The following is a 26,556-nucleotide window of genomic DNA, read 5'->3' as shown; positions in this document are numbered from 1 at the left end:
GGATGGAAGACCTTTCTGTCGATTTCTCCTTCCCTCTGTAAATCTGCCTCTCCAACAAAAATAATTAAATCTTAAAAGAACTATTTGAATAAATTAAAACTATAAAAAAGATAACATGCTGTACCAACAGATGAAAGAGGATTTGAGTCAATATTCATTTGGCTATTTCATTGTATTACAAAGAGATAATTGAGTGGATTAAACATTTTTAAAGTATTCCTTCATTAGTAATCTACAGTCCAAATATTTACTTCTCTCGATGTGCAAATATTTTGTCCATTTATACACCTGAAAACAGCTATATGTGCTAGGCATGATTGCATTAAGTTTATAGATATGCTGTATTGCACTACCCCTTGTGTTGCTTCTGAGAGAGGTGGATGTTTCTAATAATTTTGTATTTGAGGAAGAAAAATTCAGATGTGTTGTATAATTGGCTAGCTCAGAGTCACAGAGTTCCTTGGAGCAGAGTAGGATGCAAACCCAAATGTCAGGTTGGGAGAAGGGCCCGGCTGGGCCTATAGTCAGTAGACCACTCTGCTTCCTTTCCATCCCTTGTGGCCCTGCACCTGCGGCTGTGCACATACACTAGGCTGGGAGTAGGCTATTAGCAAGGGTAAGCAGCCTGTGCTCTCACATCATGTTGGCCTCAGATGGGTCAGGATTCCCGATCTCAGGGCCCAGACCCTGTGTGTGTGTGTGTGTGTGTGTGTGTGTGTGTGTGTGTGCGGTTTTGCCTCAGCACATACATTGCCTAATATGAAACCTGTATTGATGACTACTGCATAAAGGAGAGAACAATATTTAAGGGTGCACAAAAACTAAGTCTGTCTACTCTGTAAACTAACCAAAGACTTCAAATAACCTCTTCATAAGGAAAAGAGAAGTAAAGCTTTGGCTCTTGCCGTATCAAGGCTGCTGTACTTTAAGTCAGACATCTTTTTTCCTCTCTCTTCTGATCCTCTCTAAAAGCTGCTATCGGTAAGAGGATTCCATAGTGAGTTCTTTTAATAAAATTTCAGAAGATACTGATAGGTCAAAAGAGGCTAATTTTGCATTAGGCTGTTTGACCTACTCTTCAGGCCAATCTAGACAGCAAATACCTAGTCCTTGGGTACTGTGTCTTAAGTAATCATGAATAACCAACAGGTCTTAAAGGACAAGGAGGAGCTTGTGCAGTGAGTAGTGGAATCTGTCACCGCCACTCTAACAGTAGCAATTCATCACTGAAACAGACAAACGGGAGGATTTTACAGTCTGCTGGGGGCAAACATCATCCAGCATTTGGGAAATAATGAAACACAATTTTCCTTCTTAAAGAACTCCATCTGCAATTTCAGAGCAGCAATGACAATGTGGAGGGAACAGCGATGGGCACCAATTGGAAATTCTCTGACTTGTGAGATGGATCCATTCAATGAAATAGGAAGAGCTTTTCAAACCCAGGATAGGCAAACACTACGCTCCTAATCAGTAGGAAGAAGCTACGGAAGATGTGTGGAATCTGCACCTTTCAGCGACTCTTAAGATTAAGGGCCAGAATCTCTGAAGGAAGAATAAAACAGACAGTTAGCTAAGGAATTTAGGGTCCCAAGTTGGAAGCCACATCTCCCCCACCCATCTGCCTACCTAGTAATTAAGTGACCTCTCTCTCAGGATGTACTTCGCCTCATCTGGATCCTGGGGGTTCATAAGAAACCTGGCCTCCTGACCCCCATGCTCACAGCATGGAAGGTAGAAATAGGTCTCTTTCCCTGCTTTTCCCTTCCCAGTTCACTCTATGCTCATCCATATCTCTGATTTTTTTTCACCTTTTAAATGAACTTTAACTTTTAAACTTTTATCAGTTTTGAATCCATTACACTGTTTAATTATCCTATTATGATGATCAGGGTATGGAAATATCCCTTGATAAGTTAGTTAAGTTTTTTTTTTTAACCACAAATGAGTGTAAGTTTAATGAAAATATTGTTTTTCTTTGCCTGTTAGGTGAACATATGAATTGATGTTTTTCAACATGTGAGGGAATTACAATATTTAATTTTCTAAAATCTAATCAGTCTTGCATTTCTAGAATGAATCCAAATTTAGTTCCAGATTCTTAAGTCTAACTACAAGCTTTTTGACTTTTTTTTTACATTCTTAACCATGAATGACATTAGCATATCATTTTATATATGGTAATGTCTTTATCAAATGTTGTGTAGAGGTTATATGTATCTTCTAAATTTAAGATTTAATCTGTGTATTCCATAAAAAGTGATAGAGCTCTATGGAAATAAAAGATGTTGCACTCATTACTTTGTTAATAAGACTATAAAATATGGATTCAATCTTGTAGGATTAACTAGTGTTTCTTCTTGAGCATATACGGTAAGTTACTAAGAAATAAATGCATGTTTTTCAACTCATGGAAAAACGCCCTCAGTGTATCCACTGAGGTTTATGCTCATGGCCATGGCCTTCTGTGGGGAGCCTGAGGGATCAGTAGCTTACCCTTGCTTGTCCCAGGTAGTCTTCATCCAGCAGGTGGAGAGGGGCTTGTGGTATAATTCCACGAAGCAGCCTTGATGCATGGAAGTATCTTTGAAAGCTTAACAGTCTTTTCACCTTTTTCTTGGTGCCAATTTCCCCTGAGTATGTTGTATCTGTGGAAAGTAATCAAATTCAGAATGTTATGTATTTAGGAGAACCTATGCTCTCCTCTATGTCAAAATAATATAATAAAAGGAGAGAAGTTTAGAAGATGTTTTCAGTTCTTTCTTAAATATGATCAATATTTTCTTAAATTTAGCTCTGTATTTGAAATTTTTCTAAACTCTATGTGGTATTTATTATATGTTACATTTATCAACACATGAAGAAACTTCTGAAAATCTCATTTTCTTGTTAGTGATGCTGGTGCTTTTAGAAAGTGAAATTCACAAACTTCAGTCATTATTTGGAGGGAATAGCAGTTTTTTTTTTTCTGCTACATTAGAACTGAGTCTCCAAGATCTGGACCAAATTCCTATTCTGCACTATTTTTAGTTTGATGAATTCCATTTGAAGAGAAGAGCTGTCAGAATACCAGTGTAAGCTAGAAAAGGTTTCTTAATGTACCAGAAACATCACCAGTGAGGGACTAGATCATCTTAACATCCAGAGATGTAGCAGAGTGCATGTGGCCAGGTAGCCATTACATTTCGTGTTGTCAAGAGAGACATTTCAATACTTGTGTCAAATGCACTTTTCAAAGAACTTGACTGTGAGATTGTCCAGCAATACCCCAAGAACATTATTTGGATGTCTATGAAGATGTGTCTTAGCTCAGCTGGAATTCTATGATTCACTCTAATGGTAAGGAATGACATCTTCTACTGTCAAAGTATCAATCTTGTCAGAAAATCAATACTTCAAATACAAAGTAATTTCAGTTTCTGTCATACCTTCTCCCATCTCCACCTTCCTGCTATGAAACTCAAAATCACAAGGAATGCCAGAACCAGGAAGCACAGGAAACAGTTGGCACTCCCTGTTGACAGTGAGTGGCCAGAATTGGGGTTTCTTAGGCTGTGTTATACACGTAAAGGCATAATTTGGGGCTGGTAACACCTTCTGTTCTCTGGAAACTCGACCTGATTAAAATGATTTTTTTTTATAAAATGGATCTATATTTCACAAGTACCTGTCGAAATAAAGAGTACAACTGATTTTGCATTCAGATGCACTTCAATGTTATGACTGCTATATGTGGATGCTATTCTACTAGTGAGTTTGCATTTATTTTCACCAGTTTGTTAAATCAAAGTGTAACATAAAATGATTCACTCCTGCATTAAAGAACATTGAGTGCCTACACTGCAGAAGCATTGTTGTAGATGTTAGAGTTTTGGATACTTCAGTGAGCAAAGTCCAGATCTCTACCCTCATAGAACTTATACTGCAGCAGAGAGATGGACCATGAACAATAAACAGCAAGACTGAGTAAATTGTAGACTGCATTAGAAGATGATAAACATAGAGAAGGAAAAATGGTGAACCAAGAGCAGGATATCAGGAGTTCTATGTTAGGAGGAGCTAACACTGGCTTCATGAGTGGGTGTAATGTAGTTAAAACTTGAAGCAAATGAGGGAATTGGCTTAGCAGATACCTGGGGAAACATCTTTTATACAGAGGAACTGACTTGACCAGTTCTCAAGGGGAGAAGATTCCAGGGGTGCTTGCTTGTGAGAACAGAAAAGGTTTATTATGGGAGGGAGGAAAGAGAACAGGAATGTGAGAGGTGAGATCTTATAACAAAGTAGTGCTGAAAACACACAGGAGTCAGGAGGTAGGGTCTCTTGAGATCTTGGGTTTTAAGCCAAGTGACATGCTATGCCCTGTAAAGTTTTGAGTGGAAGAGTGATATGAACATACCTACTTAAAAGATGATCAGCATGGCTTCGGTTTGAAGTAGGGGTTGATTTAGTATGAAGAGTTAAAAGGCTATTGAAGTAATCCAGGCAAGAGTGATAGCTGCCCCAACTACAAGAACAGCAGTGGATGGAGTAGTTGTGGTGGGTTTATAAGTATAGTTTGGATATTTCCATGTTTCTGAGAGATTGAAGCTTCCATCCCCTGAGATGAGGAAGGCTACAGGTATTCTGATTTATATATGCAAAATTGGGTGTTGATGGAAACTTCAGGTAAAGTTGTCAAGAGAAAATAAGTGAATGTGAAACCGAGAACCTGTGAGAAAAGACTGGACTAGAGATCAAAATTTGAGAGTTTTCAGATGAGAGGAGGTGTAAATGCTTAATGCAAAAAATCTAAGTTCTGGAGGACTTCTACATTAGAATGGTGCAAACATTAGACCAAGAAAAGAGCATCCCTTGAGGATAGAGGAAACTCCAGACAACATCATTTCTTGCATGTCTAATGAGGATAGCAGGACAAGAAGGAAAATGTACTCATTTGGATCAGATGCTGCTGATGGGTCACGTACAATGGAGACTGAGAGCTGACAGTGAACTTCAAACTCAAAGTGTAACAACACCACTCTGGTAGCAGTGAGAACATCCATCATCCAGATTTTGTTTTTAAAATCTGCATGCTTCCTAAAAAGAATCAAACCACCTGGTGTCATAGACAGTTGAAATAACCAGGGCAGGGACTGTACCACATGAGAATGACCTTTTGTTATGTCAGAAGATAAAGCGAGAGCCTGAAAAAAGGGTATGGTCACTGGTCACTTAAATATAACAATTTTCAGGGGTTGCTCCGAGCAAATTTGAGCCTCAAAAAGAATGATGGAAGAGTGGATTATATATAAAGCATTACCTGAAATAAGAACCAATGAAACTACATTGACAAACAAGTAGAGAATAAGGAAAATTCTCCCTTGCAGTTTGGGAAGTTAGAAATGTAGACGAAAGAATAGAGTTGGAAAACTAATCTAATTTGTGTCCATAAAAGTAAAAACTGATTCAGGTCAGGACCACTGATTGTGCTAATGTTATAAAGCAGAGGGAAATTGCATTTTATCAAAGGATCTCCTTACAGAGGACTTATTAGTTGGAGATGGGGAAATGTGTAGTTTTTTATTACATTGAGTAGTCATAGAAGAAATCTGATACTTCTGATGTTAAGTACTGAGGAATCACATGGCATATGTAGTTTTCCTGCACAAACATATCAGTAAAGAGAAAACATGAGAAAAACTTAAATCAAAGGACACTTTCCAAAATAAGCAAACTGTACTTTTAGAAAAATGTTAATGTCATGAAAGACGAAGGTAATGTCAGATGTTGTTTCATAATAAGGAATACCAGAGATAGCGAGAAAAATGCAACATATGAGCATGAATTGAAGCCAGGGTCAGAGAAAATTTTCCATAAATGACATTATAAGGCAGTTTGTGACATTTGAGGATTGACTTACATATGAGACAATATTATATATACAAATTTCTTGAATTTGATCACTGAACTGTGATAACACAAAAGAATGTCCTTGTTTTTAGAACACTGAGGTGTTTAGAGATGAAGGGCCAAACAAATTTTTTAAGTGATTAAGGGAAAGAAATAGAGTAGTAAGGCAAATATTGCAAAATGTAACAACTGGAGTAGATGGGAAAAGTTATTTTATAACAGATTGTTTAAGAAAAGAGAAAACTGGAAGAAAGACATTTGAAGCAACATAAATAAATAAGTGAAATAAACCATTTCTCTGTTCTATACATGGTAAATCTAAAAGGAAATGTCCATGTGAGGACCTGTTTCTTTTTGAATATACATGAAAATTCACTCGTTTTAAAAACACTAAAAGGAAATTGCATTGTAGCAGATAGTATGCTTTTGTTACACATTAAAATGGGACCCTAACGAGATAGTGCCGAATGATGAAAACATACTATAAACGTAGCAAATTGAAATTACAGAGTATTTCTTTTTAAACTTCCATTTAGCTTTCCAAGCAGTGTGATACTTTAAACAGATTCATAGTTAGGATAATGGCATTTCAATTAAGTTACATATGGCAAAAACAGATAATAGGAAGCATGGTTGCAATTCATTGCAATCATAATTTTAAATAAAATATTTCTGAACTAATGATATGGGAACTGGGAATATTAAAGTTTGATTCATTTTTAGAAGAAAACAGAAGATTATTTCATTCCCCATTATTTTTTCCACCCTGAAGTCAAGCAGGAAATACTCCTGGTAACTAATAGAATACAGATATCATTTGTTCTTTATTTACATGCTTGATATTTTGTTTCTCATGGACATTTTGGTCTTAATTTTGATTTTAAAACTACATTAATTTATGCTATTTGGTACCTTTTTACGTTTTGAGTCTGAAGATCAAGTCTCACTCTTCTTATACTAGTCCTGGCCTGTCTTGCGTTGTAGGAACAGAGGCACAGAAAATACAAAAATAAAATAGGGACTGGCACTGTGGTACAGTGGGTGAAGCAGCTGCCTCTGAGGCAGACACATTCAACTGAGCATCAGTTTGAGTCCTGGCTGCTCCATTTCTGATCCAGTTCCCTGCTAATGCCCTTGGGAAAGCAATGGCAGAAGGTACAAGTGCTTGGGTCTCTGCCACCCACCCAGGCCTCCAGTTTCAGTCTGACCCAGCCCCAGCTTTTGCAGCCATTTGAGGACTGAATTAGCTGATGAAAGGATCTCTTCTCTCTCAGTCTTCCCTCTTTGTAACTCTGGCTTTTAAATAAATAACTATATCCTTAAAAATAAAATAAAATGAAATTAATTTAAAAACTTACACTTGTTACGGAAGTCTGTAGGGTAACCAGACCATAACATTATGTGTTTAGCTACTAAGATAATGGGCAAAAGTCCCATGTCCCTTATTAGAATAGCTGTTTTTGATTTCTGGCTTTAGTGCTCCACTGATACAGACCACAAGAGGCATGGTGCTGGATCAAGCAAACATGTTGCCACCAGCCACTGGGAGGCTTGGATTGGGTTCACATCTCCTAGCTTCAGTCCTCCCCCAGGCCTGGCCATTGTGTATATTTGGGGAATGAGCCAGTGGATGGAAATCCTTTCTTTTTCTGTCTCTCAAATAAATAAAACAAATACTAAAAAACATAGAAAATGTTATTCAAATTGGTTTTCATAATATTCTTTGCTTTTAAAAATGATGCATTTGTTAATTGATGAATTTATTTTTTAAAAAAAGATTTATTTATTCTACTTGAAAGTCAGAGTTGGAGCGAGATAGATAGAGGGAGTAATAGAGAGAGAGAAAGAGAGATGTTCCATCCACTAGATCACTCCCGAAATGGTCACAAAGGCCAGAGTTGGACGAGCGTAAACTGCAGTCCAAGAACTTCCTCCAGGTTTTCTATGTGAGTTTAGGTCTCAAGGCCTTGGGCCATCCTCTGCTACTTCCCCAGGCTATAAACAGGGAGCTGGATTGAAAGTGGAATAACTGGGACATGAACCAGTGCCCATAAAAGATGCCTGTGTTGCAAGTGGAAAATTAGCTTGTTACGCCACCATGCTGTGCCCTAGATTTATTTTATTTGAAAGGCATGGGGACAGAAAGAGAGGGAGACACAAGTCAAAAGGGATCTTTAATCTGCTGGTTCATCTCTCAAATGGCTGCAGTGGGATGGGTCAGATCAAAGCCATATGGGTCTCCCACATGAGTTGGAGGGGTTGGCCATCACCTCCCTGGATGCATTAGCAGGGAGCTTGATCAGGAACAAAGCAGTTGGGACTTGAATTGGTCCTCTGATATGGAATACTGGCATCATGATTAGATGGTGAACCTGACAATGCTGGTCCATATGATAATATTTTTATTCATGCATTTTCAGACTCACTGAAATGAACATATGGATATGTTGCAGTATTAATTGGTGGCCAATATTTTTGCAAACACCAAAGCAAGCTGTGATTACACAATTTAGCTTCTTTATCTGGATTATTCCTTAATTAATAGGAAAACTATTCAGAAGTGATGCTAGGCACTCGCTAGCTTATGAAAACAGCAGTGTAAAATTTACTAATAAGGACATATATAAAGCCAATTCCAGATAGTTTGTTAAGGAGAAAGAAGCAATAGTTCAAGAAAAATAGGTTTTGTTTAAAGTGATATTAATAACTTACTAATCAGCTGACATTTAGGAAGTATTTTATGTTGTGTCAGATATTAAAACATTAAGATATAAGACAGTGAAGATAGAGTTCAGAGGAAAGGACATCCTGCAATAAACCACTTGTGTGGGATCAGCATTGTGGCGTTGCAAATAAAACAGCTACCTGCAGCATCCCTTCAGGCTCTGGCTTGAGTCTTAGTTGCTCCACTTTCCATCTAGCTCCCTTCTAATACAGAAGGAGATGGCCCAAGTAATTGGGCCCCTGCATCTACATGGGAGACCACATGAGGTTTGGGTCCCCGAGCTTTGGCTAGGCTATCCTTGGGCCTTGAGCCCAACTGAGGAATGAACAAGAAGATGGAAGATCTTTCTTTTTTGATTCTCTGCATCTTTGCCTTCCAAATAAATAAATAGATAAATCTTAAAAAAGATGTCTGTGAGTAAGGCATAATTTGTATAATAGTACTGCATAATGCTTTTTGAAGCACTGGAATATGTTATAACAATTATTAAACTCTGGCATACCTAATTCTAAGAGAATTTTAAGTGCATGGCTAGTAGGTTACTTTTGATAATCAGAGATATGGTTGTACGCATTCCTGAATATAAATGTAAATGATTATCTTGTCCAAATATATAGATGGTTATCTAAATTCAGATTATGAAAATCTAGGTTTTCTAAGTTTATTTAAGACATTTATATTATTACAAATATTTTATGGTAGACAAATTCTCACTTGAAATAGTTATACAAAGGTGCTCCATTATGTTGTGTTGCCTGGATTGTGTAAGAATCAACCCTAGCCATGAAATTCATTTTCTGTTCACTTGTTCATTTATGAATATCACAATTATGTACATATTAACACATTTTTTACATTACTTCAGTCCTAAATTTAGGATATGAAGTTTGTATTGGCAGTGCTGGTATGGTAATTTGAAAATTTTACAAGCTGGGATTGGCTTACATGCAAAAAATATCCATAAAAATTATTTTCATTTTTGAGTGCCTTTTCTATGGCCCATTCTCTTTATAGGGGCTGATGAATTTTGGTTCAAGGAGAGACCTTAGACCTAACATAAACACTCTGAGACTTAACAAGCTGTAAGTTCACTCATGTGATGAGGTTGCTTCTGTCAACTGCATACCTGGTTCCCTCAACAAAGTCTCCATCAACTGTGTCCAGAAGCTGAACAGTTAGTCACTGTACAGAAGTAGGTCAGGTGCTACTGAGAACAAAGAGAGCTTTTATACCTAATCGAGCTGCAAGCAAACCTAAACATGAACTTAGCATCCGTACTTCTGAACTTAAATCTAATTGAACTTCTTAAATAATATGCTATTAGAAAATGCTGCACTCTGGCAATTATCATACCCATAATTATTATACTGAAATCCCTTTCCGGGCTGCTAACTATTCATAAGCCTTGTCTATCTCCTCTAATGTGATTTTTGAATATGCCTTGTACCATTGGGTTATTGGTGTGAGTGACTGATCACACTCCCAGATCAGAAATCATTTATCAAAACTTTGCCACTCTTAGTATCTCTGTGTGCAATTTTTAAAAACAATGAAAACACAATAAAACCTTTGTTGATGTAGTTGGAACTAATTTTCTCAGGAACATCATCACCAAATAGTGTTTCTGAATAATAAGTCAATTTATCAAAAGTAGAATGCTAAAAATGAGTTTTCTTTTGAAATCTTTTTCTCAGTGGGCCTCCAAGTGGAGTTCTAGCTCTCAGGTTCATGTGCCACTGCGGTTCACTTTCCTGAATCTCCATCTTCACACTCATCCCTGTTCTGTGCGTTTGCAAAGTTTGCTTTGATTCACACATCTAACTTTCTCTGGCTACAAGGTCCCGGGAGACAAAATTTCTCTTACTTTTCTTTGCATTTCCACAATATTTAGCAAGTCACATATGACATATGCGTTGCTGGAATGAAATTCCTTTCTTGATCTGTGTGTTCCAGCCTATGTTCACAAATACTGAGCCCTGGATAAATCAGGGTAGGTTCATAAAAGAGGAGAAAAATTGAATACTTGGGTATGTCCTTAAGCACAAGTTGCAGATTTTCACCATTGCTCTTTCTCTCCTATGAAACCTCTGTTAGCTCAGGATTCTTGCAAATGTAGACTTAGTGGAATTTTCTGGAATGCCAATTTTCTTGAAAACACACATGAAGATTTTGCAATGGAAGCAACGTAGTCTAAGCTGTAGTCAGTAATTCTTAAGTGTGACTTTAAGAAGCAAATAAAAAAAGTAAAAGGCTGCATGTAGAAAGTAGTATTGATGGTGTTCCAGAACTTACTCTCTGGACTCTCAGTCTTTTCAATGAGGCATTAAAGATGTCAGCTCCTGAATGAGACTGTTGCTTATTCCAACACATTAAACATTTCAATTCATTTTCATGTGTTTTAGCATATTTCATAATTGAGGCTTGACTCTAGTGACTACAAGACTTAAATCTCTCCTTTCACAGTTTAGCACTGGTAGACATTACACTTTCCATTTATTTACAAAACCAATCAATTGCCAAAAAACTTTTTAAAGCAAACTACTATGTCCTCCCATCTTCTCAGAAATCATCAGTGGGGCTAATGATTGTGCTTGTCTATTTCTTTCCATATATGGTCCCAATCAAAAATGCAGGTAGAAACTGAAACTAAAACATATATTATTTGGTTTGCAATATCAAGTGTGGAGATTTTTTTGTTCACGTGTATGGCCCTATTTTCAAGAGTCATTACAAATAATTTTTACGTCCTGGACAATTTACTTGAGATACAAACAGAAATTGGATTCTTTAACAGCAAGGACATTTGCTGCGCTCAGTCACTAACAAAAAAGCAAGACAGTTGAGGTAAATAAATCAAAATAAACAAAAAATATACACAGAGTAACACCAGTAATAGAAGGAAGACCAAGAAGAAATAGAAAACAAGAAAAAAGAAAAGAAGCCCAAATGAAAATGAAATACTTCATCACCTTAAACTTTATTTTGAAGTTAGAAATCAATTTGAGTATAAAAGGAGCTAAGAAGTTATTCAAGTTCTCGAAACTAAGGTCTTGAATAGAATGTATTAAAGCCACATGACATTAGCTCTTCTGTGTGGGAAACAACACTCACGACTTCTTGATGCCTGTCATCCTCAGAAGAGCTTTGTTCAACATTGCCGTTGAGTGGGAGGAGAAGGGGGGAGAGGAAAGTCTTTTCTAGGACAGGATAAAATTGTTTCTCTAGATCTGCTTTATAGCAGTATCATCTTTTAAAAATCATCATTGCTCTTTTATGTTCTTGACAGTGAAGAGAAAACCAGCGTGGCTAATCTGAGTCATGTAATAAAATGAATTCCTTCCCCAGTTGTCTGGAGCCACACGTGCTGTGTCAGTGGTGGGCATCGTGTTCTAACAGTGCTCAAGGACTTCAAATGCTAGTCCTCAGTCACACAGCACACCGGATTGGGGCAGAACCAATTATGTTTAGCTTATTGTTTTGTCTATCGTATAACTCATTGGAACCCATGGGCTATGAATCTTAGCTTCAGGGTTCAAGTGATGGTTGGAAAACTGTGTGTGTGTGTGTGTGTGTGTGTGTGTGTGTGTGTGTGTGTGTATGAGGAAGGAAGAAGTCTTCCAAAGTAAGGTCTTAGTGCTTCTTTAGATAATAAAGACACTTTTCAAAATCCTAGTCTGAATGAAATTTAAATGAATTAGTTGAGAAGCAGATCAAATGTCCTTACTCTTAAAGAAGAAATAGGCTCCAGGCACAATGTGGTTTGATTGAACCCTGTGCTTCTCGGAGTCTGAAACGTTTTAGCAAATCAGGAGTTTTGAGGGCCATGGTTTGTGGTCAGTAAATTGAGGTGACCAAGCTTTCAGTTGATTTTAAGTCTCTCCAGAGGTTAAAGACTGCTACATTAACTCTCCAGTTCTCAGCATATATTTAAAATAAGTGCGGGCTTTTATCTGGAGATATGTGCTTGGCTTGTCAAATTTCACTACAAAAATTCCAGATGTGTGCTGTAATACACATTGGCTTCTCTCCTTTCATTCTGTCTGCTAGTTCACACCCCCACCCTGGGGATTGCACTAACCCTCGGATCACCTCTGGTCACCTCCTGTAATCCATCTCACCTACCACTGACAGATTTACTCCTCAAGCACAACTCCTACCATGTCAGCTCTCTGCTCCAAAATTCTTCCATGGCTCCCCAATGTCTACTTAATTAAGTCTATATTATTTACTCTGGCATTTGTGGTCCTCCATGATATGATGCCAACTTATCACTCCATTTTCATCTCCCACAAGTCCCCTGTAGAGAAACAGCTCTCTGTTCTTGTAGGACTCCCCCAACGCCCTCCAGGATCCTTATGTGGTTTTCCGCTTCTATCCAGATCCCCACATTCCTTTTCAGTTGACTGCTACCTCTACCTGTTGGAACGCCATCCAGCCGTCAGCACGCATCTCAAGTATTTACTCATGACTCCCTTGTCAGATGCACTCAGATGCTTCTCTGAGTTTTCCTCATACTTTTAAGTTGGTACTGTAGTAACTTTGGCCTCTTACTATGGAGCAGATGATGCATATTACTGTAAACCCTGTAGGGGTCAGTTATTTATGATGGTGTCTGGCTTTAAAAGATTCTTATTGAAAGAGGGAATAAAGAAATGAAGTGATTATTGAGGGAGATGCAAATTTTACTCCTGCCTCCTGGAGCACTTTACCTCGATTATGGTAGGCACTACTATGTGCTTGTGGAGTTATTTTTATTGTCCAGAGCAGGAATGTTTCATTCATCTAAAATAATTGATAATAGGAGCTATCTTTTGGATAGAACTTGAACTTTTTTTCTGATTTTGTTGGGTTTTCTGGAATGGTTATAAGTGCTTCTTTAGAACAGGAGTAGGCTAATACAAACTACACCCATTGAGAGATGCCTGGTTAGGAACTTTTATCCCTGAAAGCACTGTGAACAAATACATTTTTCTTTATAGGTGACAAAGGCTGAATGAATTATGTTTTATCAGAGTGGCTTCTGTGATACAATTAATTGAATCAAGGGACTGTAACATGTGGTTGGAGTATAACTGTTTAAATGTTACCAGTCTTAATTCAGCAGAGAACTTGAAATCTGTATCAAGACTCTTACAGCTCATGGTCCTCTTTGGACTTGGGGTGGCATCTTAACAACAATGACAGTTGTAATTCTTAGTGTGGGACACTCCGGGATAGATCACACTAGGACGTTCCTGGGCTATAGAAAGCTACATATTTTTACATTGAACCAGATTTGAGAGAAGAAAGGCCTGTTTTAGAGATTATTGACAAGTTTGCCTGCACAAATTCCTAAGCTGTCCTACTAAACACCAGCGGTTTACACTTGACACCCTAGTTAATTTCCATAAAAGTGAGCACTATTTGGTACATTTACACATGAAGAAATGAGTTTGAAAAGGTGCAGCATTACATCCAAAGCTGATAAGCAGCAGAGCAGGGGCTAGAAACTGGGTCTGTCTGATCTGGAAGATGATACTCCACCCCTTGGATGGAAGAGGAGGGGAAACGTGACACTTCAGTACAAGGCTTAGTTTTCCCTGGGGTACCGTGATGTGTTACTACTCCAGGGATTTTAAATTTCTTTCTTTTAAAAAACATAGCACGGTAGCCAGATTCGCAGATGTAGATGACAGAATGGTTGTGGCTAGGGACTGGGAGAAGAGTAAAAGGGAAATTTCTGTTTAATGGGCTATAGGGTTTCATTCATGCAAAGAGAAAATGCCCTAGAGATCTGCACAGTTCAGCACTAAGAGTGAACAGGACTGTATCGTACAAGTAAAATCTGGTACAAGGGTAGACCTCTTGCTATGAATTACTACCACAGTGAAAATTATGGTAAAAAATATAAAATATTATATATAAATGCAGATTTTTAAAAACGAGGATTTAAATGTTGGAGATGAAAATTGGGATCATGAACAGAAACGTTTAAATGAGAACCACTGTGATGCTAATATTAAAAGCTTGAAAAAAACTAGAAAATAACTTCATGGTAAGGCTTGGAGGGGTTTTATGCATGTGACTTTCCTGTTTCAGTAAATGTACCAATGGAATATTAGGACATGAATAATAAATCACTTGTGGATTTTAAAATTGAAAACACGTGTCTTTCTGACACTGACTTAATGTGATTTGATTATTATGTTATTACACAAAGAAATTCACAGACATTCGTTAGAGTCTCCAGCTTTGGAAAAGACAAACTGTGTGTGTGTGTGTGTGTGTGTGTGTGTGTGTACACAAAGCAGGGCAGTAGCTTGTCGGGAAGGGAAAGAGTGGGAGGTACTTGGGCAAACAGGCTGCTCAAAATAAAACTCCGACAGGATGCGCCCAGGTTAGCGCTTAACTGTTTTTGAGCCAATCTGTAATGTTACCCTAGTTGTATCTGAAGGGATGTCAGTTAACTGAGATGCGGTCTTAGAGTATACTTGTTTAACGTGGCACACGCGCCTTCTTTCTTTCTTTCTCTCTGGAAAACACACTTGTCTTTTATTAAATTAAATTTTTTCATATGGTATAATTCCATAGCCTCTGGAATTTCCTTTACCCCTTCCCCAAATTCCCTCCTCCCCACTGATTTCCCCTATATTGTTGCAATAATATAGTCCTTCATAACCAGTCATAAGTCCATCAATCTGCTATTTATACACTCGTTTTTTTTAAATGTACTTGCTAAGTATTTCTAACTCTCGTAACAATGTTAAGTAATGTTCTAACTGGGGCTGGTTATGTAATAACTATGTAATATTCTTTGGGAGATGTCAATGAACGAAGAAGCCATTGAGAAGTGAATGGGCTATCTGTTTAGCTGTGTGGAGAGGCTATCCCAACAAATGTTTATTGAGGACCTAGTCCATGAGGTTCCTGGGATCCTTGACAATCCAGAATGCACAAGGCAGTGTTTCTGCTCTCAACCACTCAGAGGAAGGCAGAGGTTTGGGTTTTTGTTTCTACTTTATTTGTAATGGGGAAGGAAACTTTTAGTGTACAAAGGGCTAGAAATGATGAAGTTTAAAGAAAGATACAAGCAAGAGGAAGGTCATTTATCTAATGGGTGTTTTACTGTCAAAGGAGTGCTGTTCTTGTTGTCCCTCATTGTTGGTGACATAAGAGTCTGTCTTTCCACGTGGGATAGAGGCAGGGAGTGGGACAGGCCGAAGAGGGTGAGAGGACCAAGTAGTAAGAAAGATGAGGAAAGCAGTTCGAAGCAGAGGGCCACTCAGAACCAGTGGGGGGTGATTTCTGTGCCAGCGCAAGTCTGAGAAGAAAGTAAGGAAGTTTTGTATCACCCTCTGAGTTCCATGAGGATTTCAAACTTGTCATCTGTGAGACCATTTCTTCTTTTTTTCCTGGTCATGAATTAGGTCCTGCATTGATTTTTCGGTGGTGGAAAACCTCATAGCAGGGATAGAGTGGTTGGTTGGAAATATGCTCCTGTTCAAGAAACTACAGAGTCTATAGTGCTACTTCACTATGGACTGGCATGGGACATCCTAAATGGGTGCTGATTTGGGTTTCTGGCTGCTCCACTTCCCATCCAGCTCTTTGCTTATGGTCTGGGAAAGCAGTGGAGGATGACTCAAGTTCTTGGGTCCATGTTGCATGTGGGAAAGCTGATGGAGGTTTCTGCCTTCTAATTTTGGATCAGCTCATCCCTGGCCATTGCAACCATTTGGGGAATGAACCAGGAGATGAAAGATGTCCCTATGTCTCTCCTCCACTCTGTAAATCTGCCTTCCAAATAAAAGTAAATAAATCTAAAAAATAAAAACAAAATTCCTAACTTATTTTATAAAAAAAAGACTCCTTAAAGCATGCATATAACCTGTCAGGTAGAACAGACACGCACTGAGAAGGATTGAAGAGTACATGCTTCTCTTGCTTGCTGTCATTCTAGCTCATTTGCCATGGATTGTTCAAAATGAAGAATTTAACTTTTGATTCTGAAGGAGCAGGTAGAAAAGGGGAGGATAGAGCCATGATGACAAGTTTGGAACAAAGTCAGCTGGGGACTTTAGAGATCAAAAGGAACAGTCCTTGAAGGATCTCAATAGCATACCATCTCTTCTCTTTTCCAACTGAGGAATTGAATTTGGCTTGGATCAAGTTGGAGGCTGGTATTTTCACACGGGTACTGGTTCAAGTCCCAGCTGTTCCAGGTCCTGTCCAGCTCCCTGAGAATGCACCTGGAAAGCTGCAAAGGACAGCCCAAGCTCTTGGGTCCCTGCGCTCACATGGGAGACCCAGAAGAAGCTCCTGGGCAGACAACGTCTCTGATTTTCTGGAACCACTAGTAGCCTTCTAGTAGCCAGCACATGTGGTTGGATAACTAAGTAGGACTCTTGCAGGGTTTGGGTCTCCAAGAGCAGCTATGGTTCCTTGACTATCCTGCTGTGGTCCTGGCAGTTTGTCTCAGCTTTCTATAGGGGAACCTGTGCCCAGCCTTCTTGTTCCACGTGGAGGCTTTGCCAGAGGGACTGTCTAACCAAGCAGAACATACAGACTAATGAGATGTTCCTTAGTTCATTTCCTATTGCTGTAACAAATTGAGTAGCTTATAAATATATATATATATATATACACACACATACATATACCTAAATAAATAGATAATAAATAAAATCTATATCTGTTTATAAGTAATAAATAATTTAAAAATATTTATTTATAAACTCTCTATATACAAATATATCTATATATCTCTATATATATCTTTCCTATAGAGTGTGGAAAGTCTAAAGCTAAGGGTTCCACATTTGGCTAGAGCCTTCTTGCTGAATCATGCCCTGGCAGAAGATCACAGAACAAGAGTGTGTGTGTAAGAGAGCAAAAAGGAGGACCAAAGACACTGTTTCTTTCAGGACTCTACCCTTGTGATCACACACTCATTATTACCATCAGGACATGAAACTATTCAAATGAGCAGCACCTTTACGAGCTCATCAGCCCCTGCTGAGATGCCATCTTTTAGCACTTTTGCATTGGGAATGATGTTTTCAATGCATGAACCTTGAGGGACACATTCAAGCAATACCAAGATGAAAATTATAGTGTAGTTCTGAGCAGTGTAGTCCTGGTCTCAAGTGAGGTTCACTGCTTATTTGGATTGAAGAATTGAAACCAACTCAATTCTTCAATGACCCAGTTCAATGACTTAGTGGCTAAATCCTTGCCTTCCAAGTGCCAGGATCCTATTTGGGCACCAGTTTGTGTCCTGGCTGTTCTATTTCACATCCAACTCCCTGTTTAAGCTGGGCAACAGCAGAGGATGACACAAAGTCTTGGGACCCTGCACCTGCGAGGGAGACCTGGAAGAAGCTCATGGTTCCTGGTTTCAGTTGTGGCCACTTGTGGAGTGAACCAGCAGACAGAAGATCTTATTCTCTGTCTCTCCCTCTCTCTGTAAATCTGCCTTTCCAATAAAAAAAATTTAAAAAAAATGTATATTTGTGGTGTGTAAAAGGATGACTGCAGTCAGAATGCAAATATCTGGAAAGAGTTGCTGAATCAATCTGAATAGTTTAGTTTGCAATTAGGCACTTAGGCCCAGATGGAAGGTTTTGATGGTGGGGCATAAGAAGCTGTCTGACATTTGGGGAGAACTGGACGGTGGGGCAGAGAATAAGGAAGGAGAAAAAAGGAGGCATGCACTAAGTCTTCCCAGTGGCTGGTACTCTGCTGGGCACCTGTAACTACCCTATTTCAACTTCACACTCAGCAAAGCGTGTCTACCTGAATTGCCCTGCTTACCTGTCTTTTTTACCCATTACACTCTTGGTTATTTGAGGCCCTAGCTCTATCATGTTCATTTTATAATTTCTCTTACTTAGCACAATGCATTGAATCAAGGTGTGAACCTCAGAGGCAAACTTCATGAACTCGGTGGTTTTACTTAGGAGTCCTTGTTTGCAAAATGAAAGAACCTGAGCTGATAATAGTTATCATTACTCCAGGTTTATAAGCAGAGACAATATCAAAAGGCTAGGAAATTCAGTAAAAAATATCACAGTGACTGGAACAGGTATCAAAACTGTTCCTATGTCTTTCATTAACTGACAATGTTTTTTTGTCACGTGTTACAGAACTAACTGGAAAAAAAAATTCTATCTTGAGGTGAGTCTGGTGTTTAAAGCTCCCGGTCTGGGAAGATAAAACACTGTTACTTGGTTTTAACCATCAGCTTTCTGATAGGCAGTAAGTGAATGGGTGTTCAATCCTTCCTCTCTTAAGTTGTACAGTTTACATTTGATTCACATACACATGCTGAGCCAGCATCAGAAATGAGTGAAAAACCATCTCCCTAAAGAATGCCAGGTTCTTGCTCTGGGTAAAAAGCAAGACCTCCCAGACTTTCGGTGTCCTGAAGAGGAGGTCTCTTAGTAATGACAAGTGGCAGACTGCCCTCCTTGTGACCTGGTTGGGTTGACAGATGTCACACTGTTTGAGAATGTAGAGTGAAGAGTGTGTTATTTGGAGACCATCCAAAAGTATTCTTCAAAGTGTCAGTAGGGACACCACAGGGTGTCAAGTTCAGAAGTTCAGTGAAGTTTAAGGGTCTCTCTCCCTGAAAGTTTTCAGTAATTTTTTTTTCTCTCTCTGGTGCAGTTCAGCGAACATAGAAGCTGCAAATTTCTCAGCATAACTTGGTCAAAGCTCATTCAACAGTATGTCAACAATTTGCTTTGAAAGTGATGCTGTCAAAATTTCCTGCCTTGAGAAGTTTAGGTAATTTAAAAAGACTGATTTTTTCAGGAGCTGTCTTTCTAGTTACATTAAATCAGGCTCTTTCAGGAGCCCCCAAATAAGAAGTGTTTTTCTAAATAGCAGCTAAACTTTTTGAAATTTTCTTTAAGAATATTTATTTTTGTAATCAACTTTACTTTTTAAAAGATTTATTTATTTTTATTGGAAAGGCAGATATACAGAGAGGAAGAGAGACAGAAAGGAAGATATTCCGTCTGTCCGTTGATTCACTCCCCAAGTGAGTGCCACAACAGCCAGAGCTTAGCCGATCTGAAGCCAGGAACCAGAAGCCTTTTCCGGGTCTCCCACGGGGGTGCAAGACCCCAAGGCTTTGGGCTGTCCTCAACTGCTTTTCCAGGCTACAAGCAGGGAGCTGGATGGGAAGTTGGGCTGCCGGGATCCGAACTTGCACCCATATGGGATAGTGGTGCGTGCAAAGCAAAGGATTTTAGCCACTAGGCTACCATGCCGGGGCTTGTAATCAAGTTTAAATGAAAAGAAAAACTGTATGGTTAGCAAGTAAGATGCTAACAATAAAACTTCTATGATGATAAAGGAGAACTAAAAATAATAATTAAAAATAGATAATACTAAAATAGATAATAAAATAGATATTATAACAGCTTTAAAATGATGGGGTTCATTTTTTTATGTTTCTAATTTGCTTTAGAATTAAATTCTATTGCTGTTAAATACAAAAGCACAAAGTGGCTTAATTACGGGGCTGAGCACATAAATAAACCCGACAATGCTGTCGAGACTTATGAGCTCCATGTGGGAGGCATCTTTCTTAGGAAGCATTTGGGAAATGTTGGGGGTGTGCTAAGTGGCCGAAATGATGAAAAGGGTCAGAATGGAGTTTAGTGAGGGGAGCCTGGGATGTGAGATGTCCCCAGATGGGTTGGACTATTCTACACAGGAACAATTGTGCGTCTCCTTCAAGTTCAGGTAGTCACATAGGTGAAGTGCTGGTTCACCATAATATGAATCTATAGCTTACTCTATTTCTTTCTTTTTTTAATGCTTTATGAAAATTTATTTATTTATTCTTTTTTTGTAATTATTTTATTTTGACAATCTTTACATAGTTGATTAGGGCACAAAGGGTCAAGGGCTATAGGAAAGTGGGTAAGACCTTTGCTTCCACGTTATTATTATTATTTTTATTTTCCTGCACCTGGGTAAGGGGAAAGAAAAAGAGAAAAGTCCCACCCAGCCTCCTACTCATCCCAGGTCCCCAGTGTGGGGTGTGCTTTTAGAGTCCTGCTGAAGTGGTTTTGATAGTTCAACAGTTCTGAATTGCTGCCAGTCTCGCCATTCCAAACATGATGAAATGTCTCCAGAATCCACAGGCTGATATAGTTCACCTTAGAGTCTTTGTTTGCCCAGATTTTCACTGCCAACACATGACTGGGGTAGTTGACTGATTTGTTCTGTCCTCTGTCCTCTGTTGTGGTACCGGGTGTCCTCTGCAGGTTGTGATGAACTGTTATATTCTCCATGTGCACCTGGAAGTGCTGTCCACTGCTCCGTCTGAGCCTCTGAGGAGGCTCAGCTTTGACACTTGTACTCCATGGTCAGACCATGGAACCTGCAATCCTCTTCATAGTGTGGGTTCTGAGATCAGCAGTTCAGTTGGAGGGAACCCCAAAGAAATTTCTTCTGAGGTGATCCCAGACTTGATTCTTGTGTTTGGTTGCCTGTATGGGCCCAACACAGTCCGTCGCCTCAATCAGCTTATGCACATGCTGGTGGTTACAATTACTGCATCAGTTCTGTTTCCAGCCCTGTCTTCCACGAAAAACAAATGGGTGTTGCAATCCAGCCTAATTCTTCTGCCCACCACACTCGGCCCTTACACAAACCAGTGGTAGCTGCAACCTAGTCAGAGCAACCCGCAATAACTCCCACCAGTCCTGCTCCCTGTCCTGGTTCCGTGCTTGCCAGTATGTACTGCAGACTGATCCGGTCTGTTCTACATTCCATTCAGCTCTTCTACATGTCAATGGGCATTGAAGCTTAGTTCAACCCAACCGGCCCCACTATCCAGCCCACACATATGCTGGTGGGTGCCATTCTGTCTAGCCACCACTGCCCCAGTCCCGGTTTTCATGCTCTCCAGTGGGAGTGATAACCCAAGAGGGAGGTGTCCACTATTTCCCTATTAGGTCACTCCCACTCCCGGATCATGCACTCTCCAAGTGGTTCTGCCATTTAACTTGACAGAATTACCCCCAGTGCCAGCATCTGCCAGCTGATGCTGCAACAAAGCCCAACCAATTCTCACCCACTCTGATTTATGCTTGCACCTGTAGGAACAGTCAACCAGCCTGTCTTTTCCCTGATCTAGCTCACATGAAGCACACAGGTGTTGCAGCCCTGCTTGGTCTGGTCTGCCCCCATCCTAACTCATGCTCTCTAGTGGGAGTGGTGGTCCAGCAGGGCAGCCCTCCACATACCCCCTATGGGCTTAAGCCCCCTCCCTTCCTGGTTCCTACTTGTGCTTGTTGGGTGCTGCGACCCAGTCTGGCATGACCCCTTTCCTAGGCAGGGCCTGGCTGACCTCCAATTCCAGCTGACACTGGTGAGGGTTACAGCTTAGCCCAGCCCAGCATAGCTTACCCTCTTTCTCTGTGCTCTGTAAGAATGCAAAGCAGTTTTGCAGAATTTCAAAAAAAATCTATTTTCACAAATTCAGCTTACCATGTGAGTTAAAGGAAGACTGGATTTTTTGAGGGGATGGGCAGTTGGTTTAAGGGAGGGATCAGAAAGACAAGATAAGACTTTTCCATGGTATGCTCTTCATCTCAGGAAATTACCGATGTGAAGCCTGCTTATGCTATCTAGATGTGTTTCCAACATAACACACTGCATCGTTCTTTATTAATAGCTGTCACAGTCATAGGGAGCCTGCTTGTAAGAACAATATCACATCTTCTGCGATGGTTATGTCCAAACATTTCCACATGGAAGACATATTATTAAAGTCATAATTTCCTTGTATTTCTGATTTATAACCTAGGATTTTTTTTTTTTTGCTTTTTCGAACTTATGTCCATAAGTATATTATGGATTCCTTGTGAAGACTTTAAAAAGTCCTAAAAAAGACTTCATAAAATAGGTGTTATACAAAGGAGGTATTGGGTCAGAGAGGATTGATAGAGATCCCATTGGGTGCAAACTTAACTGGTCGGGAAATAAGTGACGAGTCTCTTGCTGGATACAATGAAAGACTCTTGTGAGAATTGTATATTGGCTCCTTCCCACTGCTCCAACCAGGACTAGGTCAGCATTTCCTCAACTTTAGTCATCCATTTGCCTTGATTATGGTTTTTATCATATTTTCCCATACCATGTATTTAACATTTTTTTCCAGTGTTATTAGAACATAGCTGCCACTTTGCATTTATATACCATTTATGGTTGCTCTCATGATTTAATGAGATTAAGTAGTTTTTTTGTTGTTTTAATTAATAAAAGAGAGAAAGAGAAAGAGGGAGAAAGAGAGGGAGAGAGAAGGAGGGAGAGTCTGAGACAGAAAGACAGATAGATTGAAAAATAGCTTCCAACTGGGCCTGGCGTGATGGCTCAGTGGCTAAATCCTCACCTTGCAAGAGACATTATCCTCCCATATGGGTATTGTGTCCTGGCTTCTCCACTGCCCTGCTAGTTCCCTGCTTGTGGCTTGGGAAAGCAGTTGAGGACAACCCAAAGCCTTGGGACCCTGCACTGATGTGGGAGCCCCAGAGGAATCTCCTGACTCCTGGCTTCGGATCAGCTCAGCTCCAGCCATTGTGGTCACTTGGAGGTGAACCAGCAGATGGAAGGTCTTTCTCTCTGTCTCTCCTCTCTGTAAATCTGCCTTTCCAAACAAACAAACAAATAAATAAATATTTAAGTGTTTAAATAAATGTTTATGTGTTTATATACACATACATTTGATTCAGTAAACCTGATATCAAATTAGGGGGTGGCTGGCACTGTGCTGTAACAGGTAAAACTACTACCTGCAATGGGCATCCCACATGGGCACCAGTTAGGGTCTGGGCTGCTCCACTTCTGATCCAGCTCCTTGCTTATGTGCCTGGAAAAGTGGTAAAAGATGACCCAAGTTCTTGGACCCTTGTATTTACGCAGGAGTCTCAGAAGAAGCTCATGGTTTACACCTGGCTCATTCCTGGCGATTGTGGCCATATTTGGGTAGTGAACAAGTGGATAGATCTGTCTATCTCTCCATCTTTCTTTCTGCAACTATGCCTTTCAAATAAATAAAGTAAATCTTTGAAAAACAAATCTTGTGTGCTAGTTAAATTTTCCCCAGTATACATTAGGATAAATATATATTGATTAAAGCAAAACGAAATGGTTGGGGGAGGTATCTGGACTAGTGACCAAAGACCCTGCTTGAGACACCAGCATCCCACACTGAAGGTTTCAGTCCCACCGTCACTCATGAATCTAAATTACTGCTAATGTGCATTATGGGAGGCAACATGTGATGTTAGATCCCCTGCATTGAGTTCCTAGGTCCTGGCTTCTGTGTTAGCTCAGTCCTAGCCATTACACACAGATATCGGTGACATGAACCAGTGGATAAGAGCTCTGTTTATCTGATGGTCTCTCTTTCTCAAATAAATAACAAAACACATTAACTGAGGATGGCTGTTCTGTAACAAAAAGGTGATCCTGGCAGACATGGCGGGCTTGGCGAAGAAGACTGCTGGCCTCATGGGGTTGGCTGTTTGCAAGAATCTGCACGAGAGGCTAAGAACATTGTATGTGAAGATTCTTGATGTTCTTCAACAGTTGCCTAAAATTGCAGCATACAGGAAATACAAGGAGCAGATTATGAATGAGAAGCCGAGTATGGTGAAAATGGAATCAGATGTTAAAAAGTTAGAAGATAAACTTCAGGGTGGCCAAATGGAAGAGGTGATTTGAAAATGAACTAAGTCTGGCAAGAAAAATGATTCAGTGGAAACCATGGGAGCCATTATGGAAGAACATCCTGCCAACCAGTGGAAATGCCGATATAAACAGGTTGATGGGAAACGGAGTTAATTAAATGTGCTATTATTTTAAAATGTTTCCTTACTATTGGGATTTTGTAGGTATATAAAAATGTAGAAAGCTGATATATGATGTATGTGGCAGACTTGGTAAAATTAGTTATTGTGGTGATAGGGTCTTGTGGCTCAGTTTTTGGTTTGTAAAGTAAAGTATTCACTCTGAGTATTTCAGAGATAGTATTTCTTTGACCAGAAAAGGTTGTGGGGAGACTTGAAAGTTAACTGGAAAAATCCCAATAAGTCTGCAGAACAAGTATCTTCAGTGCATAATGGTTCTTATTACCTGGAAGAGTTTAAGAAGGAAATGTACTTAGCTATTAGTGTGTAAACAAATTTCCAGGTCATTGTTAGGAGGAAGTAATAAAAATGAATATGTTTAGTTATGAGAAAACAGCAAAAATAGCTGGCATTAAAATTTTATGTTGTTACGCTATAAAAAAAAAAGGCGATCTTGTGTACCCTTTGGTATGTGTATAATTCTTTAAGAAAGACTCCCATAAAAGATTAAAGGTTTGTAAAATATAAATCAAGGACAAAGGAAAATACAATAATGTGATATAATTTTCATTTTTTAGATAGAATGCAGTCTCTTACTAAACTTCAACATTATTCTTTAGATCTTTTAAAATCACATATATAAATTTTAAAGTGGAATGGATGATATGCAAAGAGGGGATACTTTAAGAAGTTTAAAGAAAAATGGAATTGTAGGTGTATTTTAGTGAAAAAAATGGAAATCTATGCATAGCTATTTTTCATAATAGGTATTTCTATAAACTGTTTAAAGACCCCTTCATACTTAAAGCATACAGTATTGATGATGTCCATGCAAATAATCGCTACAGCTTGGATATGGTTCGAATAAGTCCCCCAGGGGTTGGGGTATTGGAATTTGGTTCCCAGTGTGGTGATAGTAAGAATGGGAAGGGCCTTTAAGAAATGAGGCTGAGTGGGAACTCCTTAGATCAGTCATTGGGGGTTCCACCAGTGCAAAATTAAGCTAGTGCTCACGAGTGGGTCTCATGAGAGTTATTAGGAAAGAATGAGAGTGGCTCTCCTTCCTCTTTCTGACTTTGTGTCTTCTCACACAAACTCCTGCCTTGTTGTCATTAACCATGTGACACAGCCAGAAGTGAATACCATGCCTTTGAACCTCAAAAACTGTGAGTAAATGAAGCCTCCTTTTTTTTTCAGTAAACTATCCATCCTCAGGTATTTTGTTATAGCAAGAAAAAGAAAGCAGACTAAAACAATACACCTTACTGAACTTGTCTTTAAAACTTTCCTTTTAACAGGGTCAATTCTCCAGCACTGTGGTTATTGATACAGAATACATATGATTTAAATTCAGTAAACACCAGAATTTGGTATTCTAGCAACAAGTATTTTTAAGTAAGCATATTATTATTCTTTTTTAATTTAGCAAACATCTGTCAAGCCCTTACTTTGTGCAAAGCATTGCTTCAGGCAATATAAGAAGGGAAAAAATAAAATTTTTTCTTTGTGGAACTTTGATGTTATTAACATAATATTAGAGTAAAAAATGATTTCTATTGGTTCCAGTAAGGAAATAATGAAGATAAGGCATTAAATTTCATATCAATCAGATGGTCAAAGCTTGGCATCAGAGTACTGCACACCTGAACTATCATTTGGTATTTAATTTGATTTAACAAAGTGATTTATATGTTTTTTTCACTTGCATAGGTTTTCTAACAGTATGTAATTTTGTTGGTTTTTTGCATGCATTTCTCAGTCCTATTTATGCTTATTTTGCACAATCTAAGGAATAAAATGTAAAGGTTTCTTAATTTTTGGGCCCAAGTTTTCATTTTTCATGTAGAATTTAAATTGTCCTTAAATCACCTTGGAATCACTCTTTCCTATTATTCATGTCTTTAAATTAATTGATCGAAGATTGTGATGTCTCTATTACTATTATGTAAAAAAGAGTGCTAAGGGTTCAAGTTCTGAGTCTTTTTTTGAGACACTTAAAAATAACACCAAGAAACGGTGGGGAGGGCTGCTCAATGGAGTTCAAGTATATTCTTTGGGACTCATTCTTGTCAGACCATAGCGACATTT

At 39.0% G+C, this 26,556-nt stretch overlaps 1 protein-coding gene and 1 pseudogene across 1 annotated transcript in view; one reads left to right on the top strand and one right to left on the bottom strand.

Annotated features, from left to right (window-relative positions):
* PDE7B (phosphodiesterase 7B) overlaps nt 1-26,556 on the bottom strand; it is a 333,205-nt gene that overhangs the window by 39,132 nt on the left and 267,517 nt on the right. Inside the window, exon 4 of the mRNA XM_040965356.1 lies at nt 2,497-2,648. Coding sequence (XP_040821290.1) covers nt 2,497-2,648 — 152 coding nt within the window. The remainder of the gene's footprint in view (nt 1-2,496; nt 2,649-26,556) is intronic.
* Nucleotides 24,098-24,463, top strand: LOC121146161 (annotated as a pseudogene).

Source organism: Ochotona curzoniae, unplaced genomic scaffold (assembly GCF_017591425.1).
Source record: "Ochotona curzoniae isolate NIBS_2020 unplaced genomic scaffold, NIBS_Ocur_1.0 scaffold_3890, whole genome shotgun sequence".
In the NCBI taxonomy this organism is placed as follows: Eukaryota; Metazoa; Chordata; class Mammalia; order Lagomorpha; family Ochotonidae; genus Ochotona; species Ochotona curzoniae.
This window is presented reverse-complemented; position numbering and strand designations above follow the sequence as displayed.